General features: G+C 42.8%; 1 protein-coding gene and 1 pseudogene across 1 annotated transcript in view; one reads left to right on the plus strand and one right to left on the minus strand.

The window, feature by feature from the left end:
* AQP8 (aquaporin 8) overlaps positions 1-13483 on the plus strand; it is a 25650-nt gene extending 12167 nt beyond the window's left edge. The window contains 6 exon segments of the mRNA XM_037051076.1: positions 8759-8885; positions 10526-10726; positions 10728-10741; positions 12103-12189; positions 12191-12235; positions 13435-13483. Of these exon segments, the coding sequence (XP_036906971.1) occupies positions 8759-8885; positions 10526-10726; positions 10728-10741; positions 12103-12189; positions 12191-12235; positions 13435-13483 (523 nt within the window).
* Positions 13484-15562: 2079 nt separating this feature from the next.
* Positions 15563-15912, minus strand: LOC118990444 (cytochrome c oxidase subunit 6B1-like; annotated as a pseudogene).
* Positions 15913-17983: the final 2071 nt, after the last annotated feature.

Here is a 17983-nt window from a genome sequence, read left to right on the forward strand (position 1 = left end):
TATTTCACGCAGCAACATTTTTACTGATATGTCCCCTAGAGCAAGGACTATAAAGGAAAGAATAAACAAATGGGATCTCATCAAAATAAAAAGCTTCTGCGCAGCTAAAGAAAACAGCATTAAAATAAAAAGACAACCAACTGTATGGGAAAACATATTTGCCAATGATACCTCAGACAAAGGTTTAATCTCCAAAATATACAAAGAACTCACACGACTTCACTCTAAGAAGACAACTAACCCAATTAAAAAATGGGGAAAGGACTTGAACAGACACTTCTGCAAGGAGGACATACAGAGGATCCAGAGACACATGAAGAGATGCTCAATATCACTAGCTATCAGAGAGATGCAAATTAAAACCACAATGAGATACCACTTTACACCGGTGAGAATGGCTATCATAAACAAAGCAATAAACAACAAATGTCGGAGAGGGAGTGGGGAAAAGCGGACTCTGTTCCACTGTTGGTGGGATTGCAGACTGGTACAACCATTAGGGAAAACAGTATGGAATTTTCTCAGAAAACTAAAATTGGACTTGCCTTTTGACCCAGCAATTCCACTGCTAGGATTGTATCCTAAGAACCCTAAAACACCAATCCCAAAGAACCTATGCACCCCAATGTTCCTGGCAGCACAATTTACAATAGCCAAGAGTTGGAAGCAACCTAGGTGCCCGTCAGTAAATGAATGGATAAAAAAACTATGGTACATATGCACAATGGAATTTTATGCCGCAAAAAGAAAGAAGGAGCTCCAACCCTTTGCAACAGCATGGATGGAACTGGAAAGCATTATGCTGAGTGAAATAAGCCAGGTGTTGAAGGACAAATACCCTGTGATCTCACCTTTAACAGGAAGCTAAACAACAAAACAAACAAGCAAGCAAAATATAACCAAAGACACTGAAATAGAGAACAGGCTGACAGTGACCAGAGGGGAAAGGGGAGGGAATTTCAGGGGAAATAAGGGATTTAGAGGAACCTATATAAAGGATACATGGACAACAACTGAGAAGGGTGGAAATGGGAGGGAGGGGGGAGCATGGGGGGTGGGGTGGGATGGGAGTAATAAACAGAAAAATGTACTTGAAAAATAATTAAATAAAAAAAATGGGAAAAAAGAAATTAAAAAATGATCTTTTTAATGTATTGTTGGATGCGGTTTACCAATATTTTGTGAGGATTTTAGCATGTATTTTCATCAGTGATATGAAGTTTTCTTTCTTTGTTTCTTTCTTTATCTGTTTTTGAGATTAGGATGGTGCTGGCTTCATACAAAGATTTTGGAATTCTTCCATATTCCTGATTTTTTGGAAAAGTCTGTGAAGGATGGAGAGAGGTTGGCTCTTTCTTAAATGCTTTGTAGAATTCTTCTGTGGAACTGCCTGGTCCAGGGCTTTTGTGTGTTGAAAGTTTTTTGATTACTGCTTCAATTTAGTCACCTGTTATTGATCTGTTCGGCTTTCTGCTTCTTCTGCATTCAGTTTTAGGAGATTCTATTTTGTAGAAATTTGTTCATTTTACCTAGGTTTTCAAATTTCTTGGCATATAGTTTTTGTAGTAATTTCTTACAGTCCGTTGTATTTCTGTGGTATGAGTTGTAATCTCTCCTCTTTCATATCTGATTTTGTTTATTTGGGTCTTCTCTCTTTTTTTCTTAGTGAGTCTTCTTAAAGGCTTGTTGGTTTTGTTTACCTTTTCAAAGAACCAGCTCCTGGACATTGAACCTTATTGTGCTTTTCATGGACAAAAAACAAGGGGGGAGTGGAAATGGGAGGGAGGTGGGGACGGCTGAGGGGGTGGGCTGGAATGAAACTAAAAGGCAGAAAACTGTACTTGAATGACGATTAGAGAAAAAAGACTGTCATCCTTTATAATAACAGCATAAACAAAGATATAACTCTTTACTGCAAACACTTTTGAAAGCCTTCAAAAATATGTCAGTTATATCAACAAATTTTATTGTTTTATTAGTTTTATAAAAATAAAAAATGTTAAACTTTAAAAAAATTGTGCTTTTAATATCTGTGCCACTAAATTCTGCTCTGATCTTATTTACTTCCTTCTACTCTGAGCTACTCTTATTTACTTCCTTCTACTTCCTTACTCTGAGCTATCTTTGTTGTCGTTCTTCAAGTTCTTATAGGTGTAGGTTTAGGTTGTTTATTTGAAATGTTTCTATGTATTTTTAGATAGGCCTGTATCAGTATGAACTTCTCTCTCAGTATTGTTTCACTGTGTCCCATAGTTTTTGTTGCTGTGAGTTCATTTTCATTTTTTTCCAGAAACTTTTTGATGTCTCCCTTGATCTCACTTCTGACCCATTCATTGTTTAATAGCATGCTATTGAATCTCCATGGGTTTTAGTGTTTCTGACCTTTTCCTTTGAGGTTGGTTTCTAGTTTCAGTCCTGTGTAATCAGAGAAAATTCTTGATATAATTTCAATTTTCTTGAATTTATTGAGGCTTGTTTTGTGTCCTATCATGATGTCTGTCTTGGAAAATGTTGCATGTGCACTTGAAAATAATATGTATTTTGCTTCTTTGAGATGAAAGGCTCTATATATCTCAGTTAAGTCCATTTGATGTAGGATGTTGTTCAGTGTCACAATACCTGTGTTGATATTTTGGTTGGGAGATCTATCCATTATTAACAGTGGATGTTCAAACCCCCTAGTATAATTGTGTTGCTGTCAATATCTTTCTTTAAGTCCTCCAAGATTTTCCTTATCTATTTGGGTACTCCTATGTTGGTTGCATATATATTTAAAATGTTTATTTCTTCTTGATGGATCCTTCCCTTGAGTATTCTGAAGTGACCTTCTAGGTCTCTTTTTATGCCCCCCCCTTTTTTTTGAAGTCTATTTTGCCTGATACTAGTATTGCTATCCTGGCTTTTTTTTTTCATGTTCATTTGCTTGGAATATTTGTTTCCACTTTCAATCTGTGTCAGTCTTTTGTCCTGAGGTGGGTCTCTTGTAGGGAGCATACATGTGGCACATGCTTTCTTATCCATTAAGCTATCCTATGTGTTTTTTTTTAATCTGTGTCTTTTTAAAAATATTTTATTTATTTATCTTTTTAGAAGGGAAGGGAAGGAGAGAGGAAAGAAACATCAATGTATGGTTGCTTCTCGTGCACCCCCTGCAGGGAACTGGCTCCTGCTGGAAACTGGCCTGCAACCCAAGCATGTGCCCTGACTGGGAATCGAACCGCGATTGTCTGGTTCGCAGGCCTGCCCTCAATCCACTGAGCTACACCAGCCAGGGCTATCCTATGTGTTTTGATTGGAACATTTAATGCATTTATGTTTAAGGTTATTATTCATAGGTACTTATTCATTGCCATTTTTTTGTACTTGTGTTTCCTCTCTCTCACTCTTTTTCTTCCTTTTCTTGAAGCAATCCCTTTAGAATATCTTGCAGAGATGGTTTGGTGTAGGTGTATTCTTTTAGGCTTCTTTTTGTCTGTGAAACTCCTTATTTGGCCTTACATTTTAATTAAGAGCCTTGCTGGATAGAGTAGTCTTGATTTCAGGCCTCTGATTTTCATTACTTGGAATATTTCTTGCCATTCTCTTCTGGCTTGGAGCGTTTCCATTGAGAAGTCAGGTGCTAGTCTTACTGGGGACCCCTTGTATGTCACTTCCTGTTTCTCCCTTGCTGCCTTTAAGATTCTCTCTTTGTTCTTGAATTTTCCCATTTTAATTATGATGTGTCTTGAAGTGGGCCTCTTTGGGTTCCTCTTGATTGGGACTCTCTGTGTTTTCTGGATTTGTAGGGCTTTTCTCTCATTAAATTAGGAAAGTTTTCCACCATTACTTTTTCAAACAGGTTTTCTATCTACCCCTTACTGTTCTTCTCCTCCTTCTGGTATTCCTATTATGTGAAAATTATTATGTTTCAAGTTTTCTTGCAGTCTCTTACCACCTGTTCATTCTTTCTGAGTCTCTTTTCATTTTCTTACTCTGGGTGTTTTTTTCTACCTTGTCCTCCAGCTCACTGATTCATCTTCTGCTTCATCCAGCCTTCTTATAATTCCTTCTAGTGTGTTTTTTTTATTTCTGATATTTTATTGTTAATTTCTTCCTGATTTTTTATTGTTTCAATTTCTTTATTCATGCTGTTATAGTTCTCACTCAGTTTCTTGTAGTTGTCTGTGAGTTTCTAACCATTATTTTGAATTCTGTATCTGATAGTTTGGTTACCTTCATTTCATTTAGCTCTTTTTGTGGGGAGTACATTTCTTTTGATTGCATGGGTTTTTTTGTCTCCCCATTTTAGGTGACTCTTTTTGTTTGTTTCTGTACTTCCTGATGTTTTGCTCTGCTAGCTGTCTTTGTAGGGTGAATTTCTATGGTAGGAATTCTGTGGGGTTCAGTTGTGTGTTCTCTTTGGTCTCCTTGTCTGGATGCTCTAGGTTTGCCCTTTCTTCTGTTTGTGTGAACTTTCTTGTTGTACTTGGGTTTTTACCTTTCAGTGGTTCCTTTGTTGGTGGTATTTCTTCTCTGGCAGGTATACTGATGTTCACAGTTCCCACCTATTCTTGTATGTGATCACTGTCAGAGGTTAGGCAAAACGGATTAAGACAGAAGGAGAGTACTTTATGGGATTTAAAGTACCAGCAAGTAGAGAAGAGATAGGATATTCTTTGGATAAGTATAGCATTAACTGATATTTCATCCAACTAGCCACATTTTATGGAAGGTGAAAGAGAGATAAGACTCTTGTTAGAAGGGAGAAAGATTGTGAGCTGAAGCCAGAAAACAAAGCTCTTGTGCAAGGGGTGATGATGAGATATAGTGAGATTAAAGGATAGAAAGTAGGCATAGTGTGAGAGAGAATAGAGTTAACCACAATGATGATAATGCTGAATAATAATAACAATAATAAGAAATAAATGAACTGGGCTAAGATCAGGGATGGTTGCTGTGTAGTATGTACAATTGTATGGAACAACAATTATTTGTAATAGTACTGGAAGAACAATAATATGTCAAGAAATATATGATTTGGATAACCAGAATATTAAGTACCTGATCAAGAGTTGTGTGTTATTGGAAAACAGGTGAAGTGAAAGAAGGAAAAATAAAATACAATAAAGAGAGAATAAGAAAAAATATATGAACAATGTAATTAAATACAAAAATAAAACAAGAAAAACTAAACATAAAGAAGAGAACTAAAAAATACGAATAAAATAAAAGTGGTAAAAATAATGAAAAGATAATAATAATACACATAAACAATAAAATGCCAGGTCTATGGGTTAGCAAAGTGACATTTGTCTCAGTTTCTCAATTTTGGGGCTTAGCCTTGTGTTCCTCCTTTGGATTTGTCTCTGGACCCTTTGTAACTCCACCTCTTATTGTCTCATTTGGGGGAAGAAAAAAAAAAGAGAGAGGAACAAAAAAGAAAAAAATAATAAGCCTCCTGCTGACTTTAAACCTGTTCAGGGAGTTCTGCTGGTCTTCCTAGATGCCACAGGAAGAGGAAGGCTGGGCTTCCCTTTTCTCCCTTCCTATGGATTTGAGAGGATGGGGATCAGGTATGGGCCATAATATTCATAGTTGTCCAGCCTCCTTCCCAGGTCCTCCCTGAGCTGCAGGCTCCAATCAGCCACTCAGTCTCTGGGAGCACAGCATGAGTCAATCTCCAGCATGCTGTTCCACTCAGCCATTCAGCCCCTGGGTGCATCAAGAGACCAGTTTGGGCGTGGTTCCACTTAGCCACTCAGTCTCTGGCCACGTGCAGCTCAAATCACACTTGGGGGAAGCCAGCTGCTGCTCAAGAGTTCCTTAGAAAGCAGCTGCCCACCATTCTTAACAAGCACATGTCTTTTCACACAGCCCAACTTTCCAAACAGTTCAGAGACTGTCTGAGTCAGGGTCTGACACAGCCCAACGCCTCCCTTCTCCAGGTGTGGCCTGGCACCTCAATTTCTCTGGTGAAGTTGTCTACAGTCCCAGCAGTTGTATACTGTCTCTGTGTGTCTCCCACTTTGTCTCTATTCCCCTCAGCGACTTCCAGCACCCAGGTCCCTCCTGGTATTGGGCTGCCCTTTCTGCTCTGGTAGGGGAGGGAGCAGAAAGTGCAGCCCCATACCAGGAGGGACCTGGGTGCTGGAAGTCGCTGACTTCCTGACTTCACTCCTGGTGACCTAACTCTCCTTCCCGTATTCTGTGGCAGGTGCCAGGCAGGGATGTGCCGCAGCCTTGGTCTCTGCCCAGATCCCAGGGACCTTACTGTCCCAGTGCAATCCCCTCACTGCCTGTTTTTCAATATCCTCTGCAATTTTGGGCCTCCAAACTTCATATAAGCTGGGATTCCATTGGCTGTTCACTCTGTTCCTCTGAAGATTGGCTAGGTGTTCCAGCTGGGCACAGGGAGAACTGGGCTCCACTCCCACTTACCTCACCATCATTTTCTCTTCCCTCATAGAGATGCTATTGTTCATAAATTAAACAGATCTACGTTCCTTAAAGCAGGGACTAGGCTTGCTCCTCTTTTTATTTACTCAACCAAGGTACCACAAATATGCCTCATACATAGGAGGTGTGCACTGTAAGTTTGCTGAATATAAGTAAATCCAACAAATATTTATTCAGCACCCACTGTGCACCAGCCACTGACTTTGAAGTTGCTCAGTGGAACCAAGGTAAGATATGTGAAACACTCAACACTTCACCTGGCACATAGTAGGTGTTGAATGGATATTTGTTGAGCACATAAGGAATGAATAAACTCAAAGTGTCTTGATTGTGTTATTGTTAGTGAGTACCTAGTTTGTCCTGGAAGTATGTATGGTATCCCAGATAGCCTAGCCCTCCAGGTTGAGCCATGCTCTGAGTAAGTTTCTCTCACTGTGTGGGCAAGGTGAGATGGTGGAGGAGAGGCTGATGACTGGAGAAAGAGGCTTTAATTCTTCAGTCTCTCATGGAAGCCCTCCCCGCCCCCCAACCTACTTCATCTCTATGCTTTGGCAGAGCCCAGGCTGAACTTGGTAATAGATCCAAATTGAGACCACACAGACCTGGCCACCCTCTGCCTACCTGAGTCTGAGCAACATCTGGGGCTTCCAAGTCATGCAAGAAGCTCACTCAAGGGCCTCTGCATAGATTTGGACCAGATGAGGTAGGTTGCTTGTCCCGAGACATCAGCATGTTGGAAAAAGTCCTTTTCTCCAGAGCCAAATTCCTCTGTTTGGTCTTAGTTTGATGCCTTGTATTTACTGGGACCAGATCCACTATGGGCTCTTAACATCTTGGGGTCACTTTTCCTCTTATGAGGATATCCATTCCACTCCATGCACCAGAGAAATTGAATGGGCCATCCTCTGAAGATAGCAAGACTAAATGGGATGCTGACACAGGTAGGAGGGTGTTTGGGGTCTGATGGCTCTGAGTCCTTGCTAGTTCAGTGTCTTGGTGGAAAGGAAAGCTCTTTACCCATGACCAGTGGAGAGGTCAGCCAACCCGAATCTGCCCTTTGGCCCTAGGTTTGACTTTGTCTACCCACCTACCCCCTTCACATCCCAAACTTCAGGTCCCAATCCCAAACCCTATGGTGAACTTCTAACCTCTCTCCTGATTCTCAATGCCATATCCAATCTAAAGTTCTACTCTCTATTTTATCTTCAACACTAATTACACATTCAGCCCCCAAACAGGCTTTTTCTAGACTCTTAGATATAGAGACCAGATTGGTGGTTGCCTGAGGCATGAGGTGGGGTGAAATGGGTGAAGAGTGTCACAAGGTAAAAACTTCCAGTTATAAAATAAGTAAGTTCTAGTATGGTGACTATGGTGAATAATACTGTCCTGCATACTTGATAGTTACTGAGAGAGTAGGTCTTAAAAATTCTTATCACAAGAAAAAAATTCTGTATGTGTGGTGACAAATGTGAACTAGATTTATTGTGCTGATTATTTTTGCAATATATACAAGCATTGAATCATTGTATTGTGCACCTGAAACTAAAATGTTGTTTGCCAATTATACCTCAATAAAAATCAAATAGGATTTTTATTGGTTGAGCAGTTCAACCAACCAAGAACATTTGTTCAAGGCCCAGTTATTATATTTTGCCATGTGTAATATGCACTTTTTTGGCCAAATTCTTGAAGTGAAAACAAGAATGTGCATTACACATGGTAGTACCTGAAATACCTTGTATCTGTTCTTGTGTTTTGTAATTATTTATTACCTAAAATTTCTTATACCATAGTATGTTAAAAAATAAATGCTAAAATTTCCTTATAACACAAAAACCAAATATTTAAATATAAATAAATGAAAAGTTGAATTAAAAATTAAAATGCAAGATTTTTTTCTTAAAAGTTTGGTCCAAAATCTTGGGCACGCATTATATATGGGAGCACATTATATATGGCAAAATATGATACTTACAAGGGGAAGCCAGGATGCCTCTCTTAGGCTACTAGTTTGGAATCTGGGGCCCCATTCTAACCTGTGGCCACATCTCTGAGGGCTGGAAGGGGTCTCTGAGGGAGTTGGGAAGTAGATGAGAGATGGTTTCCCATGTTTTCTTCCTCTGGGTATACTGGGACATCCAGGAACTGGGCTGCTCTCTCCTTCTCGGCTCTACCAAGGTCCCTAGTCTCACCAGTGCCTCTTTCCACTTGGACTGAGCCCTTGACTGACTAGTAGTGGAAGGCCAGCCTAGGTGGCTTGTTGGGATGCAATCCCTTGGCAACAGCCTGAACCTTCGCCTTCTGTTTCTGTGGCTGACAGCGGTGGATACTTTAACCCTGCCATGTCCCTGGCAGCCATGCTGATTGAAGGCCTCAACCTGAGGATGCTCCTTCCCTACTGGATCTCCCAGCTGTGTGGAGGGCTGATGGGGGTCAACCTGGCCAAGGTGGGTAACCCCCAGTGGGGGCTAGGCTGGTGGTTTCTGCTCTGATGGGGCTGCTGGGGGCAGGGAGGGGGGCTGTCAAACTTCTCATGTATTTTCTAGTGGGATTGTGTGGACCCTTCTCTATTGGGGAGGGGGATGCTCCAAGGGCCTTTGATTCACTACAAACCCACCTATTCTCTCCATGTCTGGACAAACCAAGACAGACCAGGAAGCAGAATTCAGGACTGGAAGTTTTTCTTCCCAAGTCCATTTCCGGCTTTGGAGTGGATTTGTTAGTTCTAATATTTTTTCACATGTTCATCCACTCATTTGTTCATTCACTTGTTCACTTATTCTAAAAATGTCTCAGTAAGCACTGACTGGGATACAAGGTAAATATGATTATTCTTCTTGAAAAACTCTTGAACTGACTTACTTATCTGTGTATTCTCCAGCTTGCCCCCACTCCTCTTTAAACCAAGTTCTCTGCCTTTGAAGGGAGTTAATATTCAATTTATATTTGGAATCCTCCCAACCCAACAGGAAATCTATTTCTTCCTTTTTGTACCAGAATTTTCAGAACTCTACACGTAACTCCATGGGTGGATGTCCTTCCTCCCTCCTTCCCTCTTTCCTTCCTTCATCTCTTCTCTCTTTCACTCTTTCTTGCTTGCTTGCTGCCCTGAAGTGTCAGTCCAACCAGGACTTTCAAGATGTAGGTTTTGCTTGGTACGTGTGTGAGTGGGGAGAGTAAGGTGGGGGAGGGGCCTCCCGGTTAGCCTGGCTGGGCCTGTGGCTCTAAGCTCGGGTCCATTATTTGGACCTGGAAACCAGACCTTGGTTTCAAGGTCCATTATGCTCACTTCCCTGCCCTGGTCTCTCAACGCCCCCATTCAAAACCCTGTTCTCTGCCTGTACCTTTCTGCTCTGATCCTTGGTGAAAAGCAGTTTTCAGACTGCCTGTGGCTGGGCCACTTGCAAACTTGCCAAACCTGACCAGTGACTGGTACAAAGCAGTAGTTGCCACTCACTGAACACACCCTCCCTGCCAAGCACTCTACATATCTTCTCTCATTTTATTTCCCAACAATTTCACAAGTCCTTAGAGGATGCTCAGTCCCTGGGGACAGAGCTATTATTACCCCCATGTTATAGAAGAGGAAACGAAGGCACAGAGAAGTCAGTAACCAGTCCAAGTTCATGTGAGCTGCTGAGCAGCAGAGCCAGATTTGGGTTCAGGATCCAGAACCTTGTCTGCTCTGCTGTCTTCCCTCTCCAGGAGCTGCAATGACCCCTGAGGCTGATTTCTCTGAAACCAATGGAGCTTAAACATCAAGGCTCCCCTTGCCCCTTTGAAGGGACCTTATATGGGTTAGCAATGTGTTGACCTGGGCATGTGTGTTTGTAAAATTGTAAAAATAAGGTATTTTTGTATTTTCTTTCTGAAAGAGGTTCATCTAAGATACGCAAGTTTGAGACCTACTGGAGCCACCCCTGGTAACCCCCATTTACAGATGAGCAAAATGAGGCTTAGAGAAGTTCAATAGCTCACACATTGCCATATGGCAAAAACTAGTGGAGTGGGATCACTGATGGTCAGGATATGTTTTTGTAGGCTCCTCCCCTCAGCTCCTGTGGGGCTGAGTAGCTTCTCTCTGCAGGTGGTGAGTCCAGAGGAGAGGTTCTGGAATGCATCTGGGGCAGGCTTTGTGACAGTTCAGGAGCCAAGGCAGGTGGCAAGGGCACTGTTGGCAAAGATCGTCCTCACCGTACTTCTAGCATTGGCTGTCTGCATGGGCGCCATCAACAAGAAAATATGGGGCACTCTGGCCCCATTGTCCATCGGCTTCTCCATCACCATGGGATATTTTTACAGGGTGAGTGTCCCTTGGCTATGGAACTGGAGTCCCTGGCCCTGGGCCCAGCCTTGGCTCCGGAGGTGGGGTCTGCAGAGCTTACTTGAGGGACACAGACTGAGTGCCAATGGAGGCCAGGAAGGTAATACAAATTGGGGAAGTGGGCTGGCATTAGGCAGACAATAGGGAGTGATGAGGACTGTGGTATCTCTGGAGGTACCACTATTCACCTCTGGGAATGTATTGCTATGTGGGAGTGTGGGCCTGGAGGGAACCTTCTAATTTCATTCCAAGAAAGTCAGAAAGCTGGATTTTTATGTGAAATTATTTTCGTAGTATCAGTAAAACATTTCTGCAGGATGTGTTTGTCCATTTTGAGCTCCTTAGTATGTTTGGGAGGGGATTAAGGAGATAAGGTTGGGTGAGGTGTTATTTCTTTCATTTTATGTAAGTGGAAACTGAGGTTCAGAGAGGACAGAAGTAACTTATTGAAGGTTACTGGGCAGCAGCAAATTGAGTGACGAATCTGAGACCAGAGCCCAAATCTCCAGCTAGAGAGGATGAGGGAGCCCCTCCCTAATGTCCAGCTCTTTCTTTTCTCTTTGATACAGTTTCCTCCTGGCTCTGCCCTCCAGCCCCATTTCATTCTCAGACTGGAAGGAGAAACCTGGGAGGATCAGTTGAACCTGTGTGGAAAGCTGTGCTGATGCTTTGCTTCCCCCTAGTGACTATTGTTTTACTTGCTCACCTATTCTCCCATGGCTACTGGACAGAGGCTGGTGGGGGGCCCAGTCTGCAGAACCCCAGCTTGAGTGAATGGGACAAAGATTTAGACACCAGAAGTAGAGAGGTGCACCTGGGCCACAGTCCCCCTGTAGGAGGTGCTAGGACAACTAGACTTAACACCTGTATATGCATTATATGTGAGACATGGGCTATATATGTGTTTTCTCACTGACAATCCATGAGAGAGAAACCTTCACCTCAACTGAAATACAGAGAGGTTAGACAAAGGTCACACAGAAAGAAACAGCTGGTTTGGGTCTTGAATCTAGGTCCACTTGAACCCAAAGTTCACATGATTGACAACTGCTTGACTTTGCTTTATCAACTTTGGAGGGAAAATGTACCTTTTTTCTCTTCCTGACATCCCTGAGCAGGCACTCCTTCTGGAAATTCTTCTAGAAGGGCATGTGCAGAGTGGAAAACTGTAAGCCCAGGGCTGATAGCCTCTTTACCTGTGTCTTCTTTGGAAGCTTCCAGAACCCTATGATAAGGAGGGTTTTGGGGAGGTGTGTGACCTAGGCCGAGTTGGGAAAAGGAACTTGACGTGAGTTGGGGCCTGGCTGGAACCCTGGTAACATATAGCTGGGTGTGTGCAGGCATGCTATATCTGGAGCCTACATGAATCCTTCCCATGCCTTTGGACCTGCCGTGGTGGCCAACCACGGGGACTTCCACTGGATCTACTCTGGTCCCACTCTTGGCCAGCCTGCTCATGGGAGTGTTCATCAGGTAGGAATGTGACACAGGGTCACTATCTGATGGCTACCTGCTGATAGTTTCCATGGTGTCCAGGGCTAGAAGACTAGGATCTCACTTGGGTTTGTAGAAGAGAAGAGGGAGCCTTCTTCAGAGGCAAATGCTATGATTCTGGAAGCTTTGATTGCAAGTGACAGAAATCCATCTCAACACAACTTATGTCATGCAGGATAATTCACTGGCTTACATAATTGAAAAATACACAGGTAGCACTGGTTTTAGGTAGGTGCCCAAACAATGTCTCAAGACTCAGCCTTTCTCATATAGACTCTGTCCTCTGGGCTGGCTTGTGTTTAGACAGGCTCCAATAGAGGCAGAGATGCTTACCAGGTGCAGAGGACATAGAGCAACAGCTGTAGCTGGTCTTGGGTCTGATGTTCACTGTTTGGACTAGCCCAGCTAGTTGATACCTAGGTCATACCTACCTCTGAATCAGTCACTGTAGCCATGGGGTCAGGCACTCCTACTGGCTATATTTGAACCATGAGCCTAATCCTGGACTTGAGGCATGGTCCAAGAGTAGGGATGTTGTCCAACTCCGGTGGGGCAGGGGGGGGTGGGGGTGGGTGGCTACTCATATAGAAAACTATGAATATAGTGCCCCCTTGAGCATGCATATCAGGGATGTCATTTACATAAAATACAGTGTGGACAGTGCTTTGTAGATTTCTTCAATGGATAATAAGGTGATGTTACCACAGGGATAATATCTGCTTGACTGCGTCTCCTTGGGCTCTCTTCTTGGGAGCTTCCAGTATCTGCAGGGTCCTGTTCTTCTTGCTCCAGGTTGTGCAGGGATAGGGTCTAGATTTGACACAAGTTGAGTCTACCTCCCGCTGTCTTGGGAGAGGACAGTTACTGGGCTAGGTTGATCTAGAATCCCTGCATCACTGCCACTTGGCAGTGTTGGCTGAGCCTAGGGATTAGTGAGAAGCACCGCTGATTATTCTTTCTGCTGCTTTCAGAATAGCGGGGATGAGCATCTTCAGGAAAAGGGCTAGACACCAAGCAGGAAAGGGTTTCTCCCTCTCCCCAAGGGGGTCCAATGATTGAGGTTGGGAAGGCTCAGGAAGGCATCTCTCTGGAAAACTCTGGGCCTGGAGATATTGATGAAGGGCTCAGTGTCTCTCTCTCAGGGGCTCAGAGACCTCACTGGGCTACTGATTTTGTAGGTTCTTTATTGGAGATGGGAAAACTCACCTCATCCTAAAGGGATGGTAAACTGAGATGGTGGACTTCCTGCTGCCCTGGTGCCCTCAGCAGACCCATCCTGGTCCCAGACAGGGCAGCTGCATTTCCTATTGTTACACAAAACCCAGAGGAGCAACCAACTTCTTCCCCAGACTGAGGCCTGGCTTCTCAGATGGACAGACTGCTACTAGGTCCTGAGAGTGCTGTAGGCTCTGGGAATTCCCCTGTCCTCATCAGAGCCCTCAGCCTGGGGAACATGTAGCTAGCATGTGTCAGAAAGACAGTCCCAGGAATAGAGTAGCAGCTAGAAAAGGGGGCTCTCTATATATAGCAGTTCAATTCCCCATTCCCTTATTTGGTCCTCTTGTGCACTGAGTCCTCCATTACAGAAAGGCCTTCAGTGTTCTATTTCCTTGCTTCCTGAGCTTCCAATCTAGCTTTGTAATAAATAGTCCTATATTTCTTTTCACATGCCCATTGGCTTGCCTTTCATTTCAGAAATGAGCACTGCTGGGGAGAAAAAAAGTCCAGGTTTGGTCTTGTTTATTCAGAGTCTAGTTAAGGCTTGAGTCCAGCTTAGTATAAGTATTTAGGGTGCAGGCCAACCCAATCTGTCTCCCATGTAGCCAGACCCATTGGAACTCTGGAGCTCAGAGACCAATCTAGAATCCAGTATGGATGTTAGTAAGAATCAAGTCCAGATCACAGATCTCAGGACCCTGCTGAAAAGCCCACTGCAGTCTCCGGGTACGGTTTGGGACATGGATTGACTCACTCACTGCACTGCAGCTGGGGATGGGTTGTGGGTGTGGGGTGGGCTGGATCTGCAAAGATTTCCTGAAGAAATAGATAATGTGGCAAAATACAAGTGTCCCCTGGAGTGACAGTGGCATTTGGATGGAAGATGTGAGTAAAATGATAAGAAAGAATAAAAAAGGAGAAAAAGACACATTCTGAACGTCACTCTTTATAAGTAGAGGGTGTATCTTCTCTGTAAGAATCTATGCATCATTTATGGAAGATGACCATTCTCAACAACAAACAAAAAGCTTACCCAGTTCTACAAGATGATCAAAATACTCACCTGAGTAAAAATAAAATGTTCACTGGAGAAAAATCACCAATATAATAAGAGACTATCTACTGAGAAATGGATACTCTGTACCCAAACATCCAGGACATTTTTGGAGAAAAATGGAAAGACAAATATAAATAACAACCACAAACCTCTTAAAAAAAGAAAAATGGAGGAAATAGTATGATAATATCAGAAACAACCACATTAGAACACTTACAAAGAGCAAAGAATATTGAAAGTTACCATTTCTTTTGGTGAAATAAATAATGAAATAAGCCTTTGGTAAACTAGTAACAGAATAGTTACATATACATACATGTGTATATGTAACATATACATACATACATATACATACAGCTAATATTTATTGTGCTTACATGCCCAGCACTGTGCAGAATTCTTTCCATCCATTATATAATTTCCTCCCCATAACAGTCTACAAGGTAGGGTAGTGTCCTACTATTTAGGTTGAATAGTCCCCCCAAATTCATGTCCATTTGGAACATAAAAATGGGACCTTGTTTGGAAATAAGATCTTTGTGGACATAATTAAGGAAGGGTCAATTAAGGTGAGATCAGACTGGGTTAGGGTGGGCCCTAAATCCAATGTGTGTCCTTATAAGAGACAAAAAGGACACACAGTGATACAGAGAAGGAGGCACATGGAGAAGGGTGGTGGCTACGTGACAGCACTAGGAGACACCAAGAGCTACAAGAGGCAAGGAAGGATTTGCCCCTATGTCCTTTGGAGGGAGCATGGCCCTGCTGACACCTGCATCTCAGACTTCGGACCTCCAGAACTGTGAGATACTAAATTTCTGCCTTTTTTTTTTTTTACCAAGTTTGTGGTATTGTTAAGGTGGCCTCCAGAAACTAATACAGGTAGGTAACTCTTATTCTTCCCCTTTTCCAGAGAAGCAAATGGAGGTTCCAAGAGATGATGTCATCTAAAATCTCACAAGTAGAAGGAGCTAATTTTTTTCACATTTTCCAACAAGTGTTTATTATTAGTTAAACCATAATTCAAGATTCTAGGGTAGGATGTACCCAGATGCCCCTTCACCTCCCTGGGAGAAGGATGAGGACAGAGGACAGATGGGATACAGCCAGTTTAGATTTTCCAGTTTAGATGCAGGAAATGTGCCTTCTTCCCCGTGGTCATCCCAGGCTGAAACCCAGGATATGGGGCAAAGGGACTTGCACACATGCAGGTACCACTTGCACATGGAGACATTGCCCCCTTTAGCAGTCATTGCCTTATCATAGCAGTGGAATTCTAGGTAGTTCTGCCAATAATTTAAGGTCTGGTTCTGGTTGGGGAAGCAGCTGTCAAAAGGGTAGTCTTGTAGTTCTTAGCTTTGGTCTTGAAGTCTTCTTCCATGTTTTTGACTCCTAAAGATGCCCTGACACTGCTTGCAACTCAATGTGACCCTCAGAAAAGGTGCCTCCATCTGGCCTGAAGGAGCTAAAATTTAAGGTCAGGTATGTTTGACTGCAGGTCCAGGACCTTTGTCATCATACTTCACTGTTTCTGAATAAGGGACAATATATTCCTTGCCTTGTCTTCTAATTGCCTATTTGTCCCCATTAAGAAAAAAGAGACAGACATGCACCATAACTCCTTTTACTCCTAGCTCCCAGTTAGATTGGAAGTCCTGGCCTTCCTGTCAAGTTCTAGACCATGAGTGCTCAAGAGGAAGATCGATGCTAATTCATCTTTGTGACTACATTTGGCTTAGTGCTTCCTACATTGAAGGGACTAGGTACTCGTTGACTGAAAGAATGCACAGGCTGGTCACAGTGAATTCCAAATTCAGGAGTACAATCCAAAATTGACCTGTATCTCCTAAGTTCACCTCCATCCCACCTTCCATCTTTTAAAGAACAAGGAATTCTGTGGAATTTTAAAATGTTAGAGCTGGTAACTCTATAGTAGCAGTAAAATGTAGTTGCTATGAGTTTAAATTCTGAGAAATACAAATTTAAAGCTCAGAACATTCACACTTTTGTTGTATAAACTTGAGAGACTATGTATCAATAACTCCTCTCAGCCTCTGTTTCCTTGTCTGTAAAATAGAAATGTTGCCCCAGAATGTTTGTGTGAATTAAATAATGTTTGTAAAGCATGAGCATGTATAGTACATTGTGAGTGGACTATGTATTAGCACTTATATTTATTGTTACTATAATCTAATCAATGGTTCTGAGACCTGCAGGTATCAGAATCAGGGCAAGGGAGTGGAGTTTCTAAATGCAATTGGTACAAATGTATTTTCTCAGTGAGCTACCCCCATAAGGCTCTTTGGACCTCTTGATGGGCAAAGCTTGGGAAGCATTCATGCTGTCCAACCTCAAAACCAAGAAAGGCTGAATAGTGTGACTATAATCACAGAGTGATCTAATGGCAGAGCTGGACCAGGATTTTGGACAGTCTAGTGTTCTTCCTACTGCAATAGGCATGTCCTGCTATAGACCTTTGGGGTACAAGTACTGACTTCTTCCCTAGTGCCATAATTAGCTTGAGTCCTCACATGCCATGATGTTGGGAAACCTGGTATAAAACTCTTGTATCTCTCCCTCACCAGATCTTCCAAGAACTCTGAGAGCTTACACAATCCAAAAAGGGAAACATACCAATCTTTTATTCTCATGTAATTTTTTACTTTGTGCCCTATATGCTGCCATTTGCCTCTGCCTCATGGTGCTGCCATTGGAGTGGTCCTCAGGTGTGTGCGCTATTGTTAAATTGCACTTGACCAGGCTACGGGGGTTCTTTGAAAGAGGAGTCCTTTACTGACAGTTCCACAGCTTCCATGCCAAACACACCTGCATGCCCTCCAGACTCTGTGGTGTATCCAAGTAACCCTTAAGGCTGAGGTCTTTCAGGCCTTGCCTCCTCCCCCACCCCTCCACCCCACACTGCCATTCTCCTCCAGAGTCCTACCACCTCAGGGTGGGTTTAGACATTGGCATCTGTTGGAACCCAAAGACATTTCCCCTTCTAGTCCCACCCATCATGGAGTTTGGAGGTTGTGACTAGTCATGTTCAAGTGCTTGGAACACAAAAGCATTCATTCTCCTCCCTTAATTTTTTAACTGGTTTATAGGAATTGAAGATTTGTGGCCCTCAGGGATTTAGCCTCTCATCTAAATCCCAGCCTGAGTCAGTTCACAGACCTCAATCTCTAATACAGGGAGGTCAGTAATCTTGTGGAAGAACTCAGGACATCATACATGTTAAGAGCCTTTATCATAGCTTTTTCCCAAAAGATGATGGCTGTTTACTCAGTGAAAATATAGAAAACTTACAGGGGCTCTCAGATACTGTTTGAGCAGTTACAATTCTTGAGAACTTTGGGTACTACTGCAGTCGGCTGCACAGAGTAGAAGCTTGTAAAGTCCAGGCGAGAGATGCACTTTGTCTGGAATCTAGCTCATGTTTAGGTGACCCA

The sequence above is a fragment of the Sturnira hondurensis genome, unplaced genomic scaffold, assembly GCF_014824575.4.
Source record: "Sturnira hondurensis isolate 20B ecotype Veracruz unplaced genomic scaffold, ASM1482457v3 Scaffold0007036, whole genome shotgun sequence".
Lineage (NCBI taxonomy): Eukaryota > Metazoa > Chordata > Mammalia > Chiroptera > Phyllostomidae > Sturnira > Sturnira hondurensis.